Below are 13148 nucleotides of genomic sequence, written 5' to 3'. Positions count from 1 at the left end.
CACTGAGCCATGGCCCCTAGCAGTTAAAGAAATATGAAAACTGGTGTAAGTTTGCGGTACAGATCTCTGCTCTTTTATGGGAGTCTGTTCCTCCACGTTCCCAGAAATAGGATGATTGTGCCATTGAATGATCAGTCAGGAAATTCAAGTTATTGCATCAGCAATGGTTTTGCTGATCTTTAAAAGGCGCAATAGTGATGTATTCGAAATTTGGGGCAGTCCCTGTCCAAGAGGGATTTGGAGCATCTGTGGCATTGATTTTCTCCTACTACCGGTTTCAAATAAGCTCAACTGGGTTAGCGATGCCATTGTTTTCAAGACCCAGAGCGTATTCTTTAGGCCTTCCAATCGGGCTGCGTAGCCGTCGTCCTGTTCTCTCTGCATGACCCGGGAGGCCAGGGGAGACCTTGGACCATCCGTCACTGGGCTGTCAAGAGTCGGAGCCCCCTATGGGCAACAGCCCTGGTTCATCCATCATCCAGGGCTGGCAGCTTAAAGGCTGGGGTGTGGGGGGAGGGGAACCGTTATCACATCCCCACCCAATGAAGACAGAAGGGAAAGGGGGGCTGGTATATCAAAACATCTGCTTGGAAAGCCCTGGGAAGAAAAGGATATTGTCTTCAGTCGTCACAGGCAGAGAAAAGAAAGGTAATTCCCCAAATGGGGACTTGAGCTCCTTGCAGAGTCCATTCTTGTAGGGCTGCCAACCTCCAGGTGGTACCTAGAGATCTCCCACTATTACAATTGATCTCCACATGACCAAAACTCAGTTCCCCTGGAGAGAATGGCTGGACTCTATGGCATTATACTCCGCTGAGCATCCTCCCCTCCCCAAACCCTGTCCTCCCCAGGCTCCCCCCCCCCAATTCTCCAGGGATTTCCCAACCCAGAGTTGGCAACCCTAGTTGGGAACAGTAGGGAAACTGAAGTCAAGAGAAGGGAGTCCAGAAGAAAACTAAAGATGGAACAGGCCAGTGGTATGGTCCATGAGAGACTTTAGCTGGTCTTCAGAACAGGGCCTCCAGAAAAAAAGACTCAGAGATCTACTTGGGGCTACAGTGGCAAGCGGTGTTGGTGTCTGCACATGGATTTGATATAACCGGCCATCTCTTTGGTATCCAGTCCTATAGCTAGATACTCAAGGAATTCCCAAAGAGTGTTTGGGGGGATGTTTCGACTTGGTGTCTCCTGGGTTGACCTTGTAATGGTCCCAGGTTGACATTGTGCAGGTTTCCTCTTGAGAGAGGAAGGCCAGCGTTTCCATCCCAAGGGATCTAGGGCAGAGGTGTCAAACATATGGCCCAAGGGCCGGATCTGGCCCCTTGAGAGCTCTTATCTGATCTGTGAGCCACTGAGGCAGCCACCCCCCACTCTTGATCTGGGCTGGTGAGGCTTGGCCCGGCCTGATCGAGTGACATTTATGTCATATCTGGCCCTTGTAACAATTGAGTTTGACACCCCTGGTCTAGGGCTTTCCTCTGTCTTGTGCATGGAAACACACACACGAACAGATATGTTATTCCCCTAATTCTCCCCCAAGATTTCTTCATCAATGCTGGAAGATTGAGTGAATCCAGAAGGAAATTGTACTGTTGACAAAGATGAGATGGGACGGACACACGCACACACATATAAATTCTTCAGCCAGATGTTTTCATCTTGACTAGACAGAAGTAGTTAAAATGGTTCCCAGAAGCAGTCCTGCTAGTAGGTCACTGTGGACTTGACCTGAGGAAGCGGGGGGTGGGGGTGTATATTGTGTGTGGGGGCTCTGAATTAGCGTAGACTCTTCCTGTTTTGTTTTTTAAGGTTTCAGATCAGAGCTCTCATTGGGGATCTGCACATTTTAACATGGCTTTGGGGGCTGTTCTGTGGTTAGATCCTGTGGCAAATCCACAGAAGCACGTGGCTGTTTTCCCAGCGGAGCTTTTTGCTCCTGGAGGCCCATGACGGAAGGAATCAAGGGAGTGAATCCTTTCTCACTATGGAGTCCAGCATGGTGTAGTGGACCAAGATTTGAAGCTTGCTGGGTGACCTTGGGCCAGTCACATACTTTCAGCCTAACCTACTTTACAGGGTTGTTATAATGATAAAAAGGAGGAGAGAAGAACAATGTAAGCCGCTTTGGGTGGGATATAAATAAAGCCAGTAAATAAGGGGACTCACACAGATCCAGAATCTTCACCCATGGGATTTAGGGATGACTCCTGGAGGATGCTTCCCACAAATATTTCCTTCTCTGCTTTTTTTTTCTCCCTGCATTCATCACAGTCAAGTTTTCTTGTAATACATTACCAGCAACATTGTTTACCTCCATTCTATCAAGAATTCATTTTGTTTTTCTGACATGGTCCCAGGATGGCTCCAGAATGTTCCTCCAAGCAAACTCGATCACATTTTGACCTCATTCATTTCTCTCTTTTCTCTCCTCTCCCACAGCATCCTTATCCCTCGGAAGAACAGAAGAAGCAGTTGGCTCAAGATACGGGACTGACGATTTTGCAAGTGAATAACTGGTAAGAATCGCAGTGGGGACCCAGAGGAGAGGTCTTGCTGAATACCCAATCCTGTGAAGCCTTGTTAATTTAGGGGGAAATTAAGTTAAGGGGATACCACAGGAGGTTCATTTTTATTATTATTATTTTTATTTTTCATTATTAAATATATATACAGGGGAGAAAAAAGGGAAAGGAAAATAATATTAGTTCGATGTCACTTTGTTTACATATAAAACGATCTACCCCTCTATCAGGTATAGCACATTATTCCATATTATTGTCATATGAACAAATTAATATTCTTATCTAGCTAGTAACTTAGTTTAAATGATCCTATTAACTATTAGTTTTAATGTAATCATAAAAAGGTTTCCATTTCTCTTGATGTTGTCCTTGTATGTTGTCTTTCATCAATTCCGTTAGTTGTGCCATCGTTATGTATTCTAGAGATTTATCTATCCATGTTTGGATTTTTGGAATATTATTTGTTTTCCAAATTGACGCCAATACAACTCTTGCCGCTGTTGCTAGATATTTTGTTATATCCTGTTTATCCTTATCCGGTTTGTCTGGTGTCTTGTTCAAAAGGAAAAGTTTGGGGTCATATTCTATGCTTTGTCCCAAGATGCCTTCCAAATTCGTGTGTATTTTTTTCCAAAATTTCTGGACGGATTCAAATGTCCACCAGCAGTGATAGAAAGTGCCTCTGATTTTATGACATTTCCAACATAATCCCGATGATTTGCTGTTCATATTTTGGAGGGTAATGGTGTCAACCTGCAGTAGAAGAGCTAGATTTGAGTCCAGTAACACCTTAGAGACTAACAAGGTTTTCAGGGTATGAGCTTTCGCGAGTCAAAACTCTCTTTGTCAGATACGAGTCGGTATGGAGATCCCTTAGTCCTTATATCCCAGTCTAAAGGTGGGAGGGGTGTTGCAAAGAAAGGAGCCAGGTTGCAAAAGTACAATGCAGAATGTAATAAACTTGATTAGACTGGAGGAAAATTGCTTAGGGGCAGAAAATCAAGCTGGTTACATTTTGCATTGTAGTTCTGCAGAACCTGGGAACTGCAACAGGACATATGATGAAAAGTTCTGTTTCACATGTATGAAATTAACTGCCACAGGAATGCATTGACGACCACTAGTTGGCTTTTTAAAAGGGCTCATGGAGGAAGACTAGTCTATCAGTAGCCTTACTGGCAAAATAGAATCTCCATACTCAGGGGAAGTCTACCTTGGGATGTGCGTAGTTGGGAACAGATAACGGGAAAGGCTGTTGCCGCCTTTCTGCCATGCTTGTGGGCTACCCCGAAGCAACTGGGTAGTCACTGTTGGAAATGGGTTGCTGTGGAAGACAGATGGAGCACCGTTGCTCTGCAGACTCTGCACATCTGAGCAGAAGGGGGATGGTTTCCTCAAGCCTGGCTCTCAAACTTTGCGTGCTTGGAAATTTGTCATTTTTCAGCCCAGATTTTGTAACTGTACCTGCAAGATATTAGGCATGAAAAAAAAGTCGAAACATTGTCTCAAGGATATCTACATTTTGTTCGTAGACAAGCTAAATTCCTTGGACTTGTATATAGCTAAGTACAACTTCCACGCATGATGGCAGTATACCTCTGGGAATAAGATACTGGTGTGGGCATCCCCTCTATGCTGGGAGTATCCAGAAATATCTGGTGGACTGCTTTCAGGAATGGGACCCTGGACTTTTGATCAGCTCCAGCAGAACTTTTCTGATGTTCTTAGAGGGGATTTGACAGACAGACAGGAGAAAGAAACAGGTGGGATTTCTGAGAGCTGCTACGATCCAAAACAGTATGAATGCTTTTCATGTTTTTATGCTGCTGCTTTTTAATCTGGTGGGGTTTCATTTTTTTGTGGTACGTCTGAGCATTAAAGAAAAAAAACCACCCAAAATTTCATAAACTGCTTTTAGAAGATTTTCTGCAGAGGCGGCATGTAAATTTTTCAAATAAATAAAACCCACACCCAGAACTTGCTTCTCTCCTCTTGTCTCTTGTAGGTTTATTAATGCTAGGAGGCGTATAGTTCAGCCCATGATTGACCAATCAAATCGTACAGGTATGGGAGGTGGGGTCTCGCCATGGAGAGGGAGAGCAGGGTATTGGTGGAGGAGGGGGCTGTGGGGGGGCTACTTGTGTCTCTTCCTCATGCTTGGCTCTGCTTCCCTTTCTTCCAAGTAGGTCAGGGAGCGCCATATAGCCCTGACGGGCAGCCAATGGGAGGCTACGGTATGGATGGGCAACAGCACATGACGATCCGCCCCCCAGGTAAATGGGGACCAAAATCAAGGGACCAGAGGATGAATGGGCATAAATGGGACTGACTGTGTGTCAGTGCAGAAAGCTGCTTTCCTAGGAAGATGTCTTCTCCCTTGAGACCCACTCCATTTTTCTAGAGTTCCATGTGTTCAGGAGTTCTTTGGAAGCTTCTTTGGGGTGAAGTTCTGATCAGAGACAGGATATGAACTTCCCTTCCAAGGACAGCTGGCCTTCCGTTGCTGATCCATCCTGGTGGTACAAGTTTTAGATGCCCTCTAGGATGTTGCTCTTGGCTGGCAGTGAGGCCTAGCAGATCTGATGGGAGGCTACGGTATGGGAGGCTACGGTCAACTGCGCGCATGCTGTGGCTTCCCAGTCCTCTCCAACACTCATAGGGTTCGTGCCAGATGACTAAGGGTATGGTTCCTCCCTAGGCAGATCAAACTGGGAAGGATCAGGGTTAGGTTCAGAAATTTGAAACCAACCAGTTTTTGCGAGAACTTCAACATCGTTTTCATGGAATCATAGAGTTGGAAGGACCACCAGGGTCATCTAGTCCAACCCCCTGCACAATGCAGGAAATTCCAAACTAGCTCCCCCCCACACCCCCAGTGACCCCTACACCTTGCCCAGAAGATGGCCAAGATGCCCTCCCTCTCATGAGCTGCCTAAGGTCATAAAATCAGCATTGCTGACAGATGGCCATCTAGCCTCTGCTTAAAAACCTCCAGGGAAGGAGAGCTTACCACCTCCTGAGGAAGCCTGTTCCACTGAGGAAGTGGTCAGCCATCACAGCTTTCTCCACAGGCTCCCAGGAATTATAGTTTTGTGAAGGGGTGGACTATTGGACGATCCCCCTACAGACCTGTGATTTCTTGAGGTAAAGCAGAGAATGCTAGACCTGTTTTTGAAGTTCGTAGCATTGACGTCTCTTGAAAATGCCAATCTTCACAATAGTCCTTGTTCTAAATCAGGAAATTTGGAGCCCTTGGAGAGGCACCTTGGTTTAGCATTGTGAAAATTGGTGTTCACAAGACACATCTATGTTACAAACTGCCAAAAAACCTCAACTCCCTCTTCAGTGTGATTTGACGGGTGATCTTTCTAAGCGTTGTCGTAGTGTAGTCGTTCACAGAAGGAGCTGTGAATCTGCCAGCTCAAGTGTCCTCTCAACTATGACGTCATTTGGTGCCCTTAGGGAAGCCCCTCCCTCTTCCTGCCTTAACTCCCCCTCCCCATCCGCAATATGGGGTTACTAATACTGGCCTGCTTTATGAGGCAGATACAAGAATTAGGACAAAATGATATATGTAAAGTACACAGAATTCTAGAATGCTTCAAGAATAATCGTTTAAATGTAAGAGCTAGAACATTCCCAGTTTCAAACTCACCTCAGCCATGAACAAACCACGGCAGGGTCAGTTCACACATGCATGTATATCCCTTGATGGGCCCTGAGATACTCGGGAAAGAGGTAGACAGATCTAAAACTTGTATACAAATATATTAAATGAAAATTAAATATATTGATGAGTTGACCCTTGAAAACTCCTTAAGAGGACAGGGGCATCAGCTAAACACATTTTGTTTACCCAGATGTTTTTAAAATTGTGATTTTAAATATACAATTATAATTTGTATGGTATGTTTTTTAATTATATATAATCCACCACAAGTGCCTCTGGGAAAGAGAGAGTAGAGTAGAAATTGTTTAAATAAATTGGGGTGGCGTGGCATGGAAATGAATGGGACTCCACAGAAGCATTCTTTCAACTCTTTCCCCCAAATTCTCATGACCGTATAATAATCTCCAAAACCAGTCTGAAAGCATTCCAAATGATGAGGTTTAATTTTTACCTCCTGAAATAAAAACACTGAATTTTTACTTCCAAATGGCTGCTTCCAAGGGGCAGAAAATTTAGCCTCTTTTGAAAATGTACGAATATTCATTTGGGATTCGTTGACATGGCAGAAATTCTGACTTGCCGTAGCACCCCCCCCTCCACACACACACACCCGAGAGAAAAATTCAGATATGCGTGAATCAGCAGTCAGAAGCTGATCTCCACGTATACGAAATAGAACTAGGGTCAGGTAGGCGGCAACTCAAGATTCTTATGCTCTGGGCTATTATCATTCTTTTATCCTAATATCATTCTTTTCTTCTTTTCTTTATCATTCTTTTCTCCTTGGTTTCTAGGACCAATGGGAATGGCGATGGGAATGGAGGGCCAATGGCACTACATGTAAGCCCTGACCTCTCACTTCTGATGCCAGTGGGAAAGTGAGTACCGTGGGAGCGCATTGGGGCTCTTGGTCCAGACAACCTGAGCAAAGTGTTTTGGAAAACGAGTTGAATTGAAGCTGAACGTGTGTTGAAACCAACAGGCTTCAGCTGATCGATTTGTGGATCTGTCCGACGCGCATGCTCATTTGGTCAGGTGAACCGACCATCCCGTCATTCATTGGCTACTTGCATCCTTTGTTTCCTGCAGGAATCCAGGCTAGGCCGGGTGTGCTGGACAACACACCCTCCCAGGTTGACGGGCACGAGACTCGCAGCACGTTGGGAGCCCGGCGTGTCCTTTCTCCCACTTTCCCCTCCGCTGAACGTGCCACCAAGTGTCCTCCCTCCCCATTCCACTCCCTCCAGCCACGTTGCACTGCCACAACGACGAGAGGAAGCGACCCACCCCCCAAGACGGACCAAGCATGGACAGAACATTCCATGTTATTGCCCTTCCCTCCACCGGCTGTCTCTTCTCTCCCACTCCTTTTCTAAAAGAAGGACCTTCCCAACAAGTAGCAAGACTTCCAAAGTTCCGAATCTCCAGCAGCTCTCGTCTGTCGAGGTTTCGGGACCAATTGATGGATCATGATACACATACTGGATATTGATGGAAACTGATTGCTCTCCCCCCGAATGTAAAGAGAGGGAAGGAGATGGACAGCACCGTTCATCTGGAAAGTAGATTCGGGGAGGGAGAGGCCAGAGTGGTTAACTTTTGATTTGTTGAGTTGTGCTTTATAACTTTTCACCACACAAATAGACACACATTTGTAGGATCCAACCACCAGCTCAGAGGCAAAAGCCACCCTTGGGCACAGCTGTCTCCCACCCCCACCTTCCCACTATGGACTTCTTCCCCAAATAAGATAACTTTCCAGACAGGATGGTTTTATTTCCCCCCCACACTCTTCTTTTTCCCCCCTGGATGTTTTAATTATTAATTAATTATTGATGTTGATGCTCAGAAAGGGGAAGTAAATTAAATTGTACATTTTATTTTCCTTTTTCGGGGTTCTTGTTTTTATGTGCTTGTTTGTTTTTTTGTTTTTTAAAAAGAGAATAATTCGAGAAAAGAAAACCAAAACCAATCAATTTTGGCCATCTTGTGTCATTTCCACCCCTACCCCCCCTTTGTTCAGCATTAGGGAAAAGTTTGCTTAATTTTTCTACGGGTGGGAAAGAGAGAAGAGAATTTCTCAGGTTTGGAGAAAATAGAAGAAGACAACTTGGGTGAAACAGCCATGATGGGTCCAGACATGTGTCAGCTCTTGACCCATCGAACCAGAAATCACCACAGAGACAATCAGATTCCAAGCAGATGGCTTTACTGGTCAAATAGGCAATACAGTGCATGAAAGGCAAGATGACAGCTATGGCTTGTCTTGCCCGTTATTTGGAAATATAAGGCAGAGAAACGGCGGGAGATTACAAAGCATAAACAGAGCATTATTTCCCAGGAGTGGCGTTCCCAGGCTTTGGTATGTGTAGCCGTCCTTGAGTCTGGACGGTTCAGCAGAGAAATGAAAGGAAACATCTAAACCGAGATAACAGCCTGACATCCTGCTCCCCTTAAGTCCCCCTCCCATCCGGCAAGGGGGCTTGTCTGTCTGGGTAGGCATCGTGAAAGGCGTTGACGAGTTTGGGGGCGGAGACATCTCGTGCGCGAACCCACTCGTCATAGGCAGGGGGGAAGTGTTTCCAGCGGATCAGGTATTGCAAGGCCCCATGGTGTATGCGGGAATCCAGGATTTTGGAGACTTCAAAATGTTCCTTTCCCCCCCCCCCCACCATTATGGGTTGTTCAGGAGGCGGCTCCGGGTGCCATTGTGGGGAAGCAACATGGGGCTTTAGAAGGCTGACATGGAAAACGGGGTGCACACGCCTCAGAGTTTTGGGGAGAGACAGTTCCACCGTGACAGGATTTATGAGGCGGGTGATGGGAAATGGGCCAATGTATTTAGCACTGAACTTATGGCAAGGACGGGTGGAGCGCAGATTCTTGGTGGAAAGGTATACCAGGTCACCCACTTGTAGGTCCATACTTGGGGAACGATGCTTGTCAGCCTGCGCCTTGTATTTGCGCTTGGCTCGGTCCAGGTTGCTAATCAGCCAGGGCCATGTTGTACGGAGGGTGTGTGCACATGAGGCAATGTCGGTATCCCCCTCCCCCTCTGATCCTTCTACAGGGGTGATAGGACCGAAGTCCTGTCCATACACCGCATAAAACGGGCTGAAACCTGTGGACTGATGTACAGCATTATTGTAGGCATATTCTGCAAAAGGCAACAGTTCTACCCAGTCATCCTGGTGGTAATTGACATAACAGCGCAAATAACATTCGAGTACAGCATTGACACGTTCAGTTTGACCATCCGTTTGGGGATGGTATGCACTAGACAACCCTTGCTCCACCCCCACCAATTTGAGAAAAGCTTTCCAAAACTTAGCAACGAAACTACTTCCGCGGTCACAGATTATCTTGCGCGGAAACGAATGTAGTCTAAAGACATGTGACACGAAGAGGCGGGCCAACTTCTGAGCGGAGGGGATCCCCGCACATGGAACCAAATGTATTTGCTTAGAAAATAAGTCAGTGATAACCCATAACACAGTTTTTCCCCCGCTGAGAGGGAGATCCGTCATAAAATCCATAGCAATCACTTCCCAGGGTTTGCTGGGTATTTCAAGTGGTTGCAGTAGTCCTGGGGGTTTGCCTTGAGATCATTTGACCGTGGCACAAACAGGACAGCTGCGAATAAAAGAGTCAATGTCAGAACGCATTCCCCCCCACCAGAACTGCCTGCGCAACAGGTGAAGGGTCTTTAGGAACCCAAAGTGTCCAGCTGTTTTTACTCCATGAGCCAAATGTAAGACTTCTTTTCGGAGCGTTTTGGGGACGTATAATTTTGAGTCTTTGTACCAACAACCTCCTTGTTCGATTACATCGGGAGGCAGGGTTTGAGCAGAGCATTCCATAAGGCATTGTGCCCGAAGGGAATTTAAGAAAGACTCGGAGACGGGAACCCCCCCTTTTTTACGGTGGAAGCAGGAGCAGATATGGGGGTCGACGAGGGGGAAGCGCTTACGTGCGGTGGTGCGCTGACTGCAGGCGGCTTGGCGGCCGGTTGGGTTGGAGGAGTTGGTGCGTCGGCTACTGCGTGCTTCCGTTGTGGGGGCAGTGTTTGGGATCGGGTTTGTACAGCCAGCACGGGTAGGGCTTCTCTTTGCGCGGGCGTAAATAAAGAGTCTGTTGGCCGATCGAGTTTCACCGGGTACTGAGGCAGTCGGGAGAGAGCATCTGCGAGAACGTTTTGTTTTCCAGGGACATGCTTAAGGACGAAACGAAACTGAGCAAAGAAATCTGCCCAACGCTGTTGTTTCGCGGACAATTTATGGGTTCCCGTGAGGGCAGCTAGATTTTTGTGATCGGTCCAGACTTCAAAGGGTACTTTAGACCCCTCCAGGAATTGTCGCCACAGAGTAAGTGCATGGTGAACGGCTGATGCTTCTTTCTCCCAAATGGGCCAGTTCAATTGGGAGTGCGCAATCTTCTTTGAGAAGTAAGCACAGGGGTGAAGGAGACCATCTGGTCTTCTTTGGAGAAGGGCCCCTCCCATAGCCACGTCGGAGGCATCGACTTGCACAATGAACATTTGATTCGGGTCTGGGTGCCGTAGCACGGGCTCCGAAGTGAAAAGGCGTTTGAGGGCTACAAAAGCGGCCTGGCATTGATCAGTCCACAGTATCTTAGCGGAGGGTAACGTAGCAGAGCTTCCTTTACCCTTTGTTTTCAGAAGGTCGGTGATGGGCAGCGCCACTTGGGCGAAGTTAGGGATGAACCCGCGATAGAAATTAGCAAAACCTAGAAACTGTTGTACTTGCTTGCGGTTGGAGGGAGGGGTCCAATCGAGGACGGATTGGACCTTGGCCGGGTCCATGCTAAGGCCATGGTGGGAGATTATATATCCCAAGAAAGTTATTTTGCTCTGATGAAATTCGCATTTAGCCAACTTTGCAAAGAGTTGGTGACTGCGTAGGCGCTGCAGAACTTCTCGGACCAGAGCAACATGCTCATCCATGGTTTTTGAATAAATAAGAATGTCATCTAAATAAACTACCACCCCGCGGTACAGTAAATCGTGGAGGATTTTGTTGATGAGTTGCATGAAGACCCCCGGGGCTCCTTTTAACCCGAAAGGCATCACAAGGAATTCAAACATTCCAAAACAGCTAGAGAAGGCAGTGAGGGGTTCGTCTCCCTCGCGGATACGGACGCGGTAGTAGGCTTCTACTAAGTCCAACTTGGAGAATATACGTCCCTCCTGCAACTGTCGCAAAATATCTAAAATCAGCGGTATAGGGTAGGCGTTGGCTTGGGTAACTGCATTGAGCTTTCGGAAGTCGATGCATAGGTGCAGGTCGCCCTCTTTTTTTCGGACGAAAAACGCGGGGGCTGAGTTGGGAGCATTCGATGGGCGAATGAACCCTCGGGCAAGGTTTTTGTCCAAAAAGCTCGGAAGCGCTCATAGGGTAAATCTTACTCTTGGTTAATGTGCAGTCCTTCACCACCTCAATTGCACAGTGGCACGGTGGGGGGGTAAGGCATCACATTCTTTAATGTTAAAGACATCCGCAAAGTCCTGGTATACATCAGGTAGGGACGGCGGTGATGGGACATCGGAGGTTAATGCCGGAGCGGGTGGAGACAGCACCGCAACTTGCTGTCGGTGCTGATCGCATTTGGGGTTGGCAAAGGAGATAGTGTTCGTCTCCCAGTCTATACTGGGACTATGACCTTTAATCCAGTTAATTCCCAGGACCACTTCAAATCGGATAGGGGCTATGGTAAAGTCTATTTGCTCCCAGTGGGAGCCAATACCCATCGCCACCCCTGTAGTGCGATGATCAACTGGGCCCCCCTTGAAATGGCTTCCGTCCATTTGGGCAAATTGGACGGGGGCTGGTAAAGCCTCGGACTTGACTTTGAGTGCTGCAAATGTGGCCTCATTGATTAGAGTCAATGAGTGCCTTAACGGGTAGTCAATGAGTGCCTTAACGGGTAGTTGGGGACCACCTTTATAGTGTTGTAAAACTGCGTCCACATAAACGGTGGTTTCCACTTCCTTCACCTTGGTGGGAGCTTTCGGTTTAGCAGGAGATTCTGCAGGGGTCTGTGGAGACGCTCCACTCACCACAGACCGGAGCCGTTTTTTGACAAATCAAGGGGGGTTTCCAGGTTCAAAGCTGGAGGATTCCATGGGTTCTCTTCATCAGAAGAAGGAGAGTTGTCCCCCAATGGGGATTTGTAATCCGGGACCCGGCGGGGTCACTCGATGTAGGAAGGTTAGATGAGTCCTCAACGTGAAGTGCAGAGGGTGTGGGTCTTCCCGGCGCTGCGCTGCGGGTGGCCGCGGTGCCTCTGCGTTGAGGTCGTCCTCGAGCTCAGGTTGCCATGCTGGGGCGAAAGAGTTCAGGGAGATGTGGGCAGACTGCCGCAAAGTGGCCCAGTTCCCCACAAGTGAGGCAAGCTCCTCTTTGAAACTGTGTTTCGCGATCCTGGGGTGGACGTGCGGGCTTCCGTGGATTGGGGAGTGGTGCCTTGGGCTGGGGTTTTTGGACGCTTTTCTCCTTGTTTCTTTGGCGGACGAGGGAAATAAAGCGCCGGCGGCTTTCCACCTCCTCGGCTAATAGAATCCAATCCTCAAGGGTGTCGGGATCACCCCGCATATACGACCAGTTCAGAATGTCAGGGTGTAAGGCTTCCCTGAAATGGTGAATTAGGGTGGCTTCGGGCCAGTCCACAATTCTGCTTGCTAGTCTCTGGAATTCATCGGCAAACTCTCGAACTGGAGTAGAGCCTTGTCTCAATTGTAGAAGCTCCGCTTTGGCTCGTTCCCCCATAAAGGGATCCTCAAACCTCCTCCATAAGGCAGTCATGAAATTGTTGAGGGAACGGATAGAGCGGGATCGGGTGTCGAACTGGAGGACCATCCAGTCGGCTGCTTTACCTGTCAAAAGGGAAGCCACATAGCGAACCCGGCTGTCTTCTGTAGGGAAGAATTGTCCTTGTTC

General features: G+C 47.6%; 1 protein-coding gene across 2 annotated transcripts in view; it reads left to right on the top strand.

Annotated features, from left to right (window-relative positions):
• MEIS3 (Meis homeobox 3) overlaps positions 1–7047 on the top strand; it is a 46036-nt gene extending 38989 nt beyond the window's left edge. The window contains exons 9-12 of one of the 2 annotated variants that reach the window (XM_056845939.1): positions 2440–2516; positions 4528–4586; positions 4709–4795; positions 6987–7047. In XM_056845939.1, the coding sequence (XP_056701917.1) occupies positions 2440–2516; positions 4528–4586; positions 4709–4795; positions 6987–7036 (273 nt within the window). In that variant the 3' untranslated portion in view covers positions 7037–7047. Of the gene's footprint in view, positions 1–2439; positions 2517–4527; positions 4587–4705; positions 4796–6986 lie in introns of both variants that reach the window. The other variant, XM_056845938.1, reaches the window with a different exon arrangement.
• Positions 7048–13148: the final 6101 nt, after the last annotated feature.

Source organism: Euleptes europaea, chromosome 3, assembly GCF_029931775.1.
Source record: "Euleptes europaea isolate rEulEur1 chromosome 3, rEulEur1.hap1, whole genome shotgun sequence".
In the NCBI taxonomy this organism is placed as follows: Eukaryota; Metazoa; Chordata; class Lepidosauria; order Squamata; family Sphaerodactylidae; genus Euleptes; species Euleptes europaea.
The sequence above is the reverse complement of the archived record's forward strand: the minus strand, read 5'-3'. Positions and strand labels throughout refer to the sequence as shown.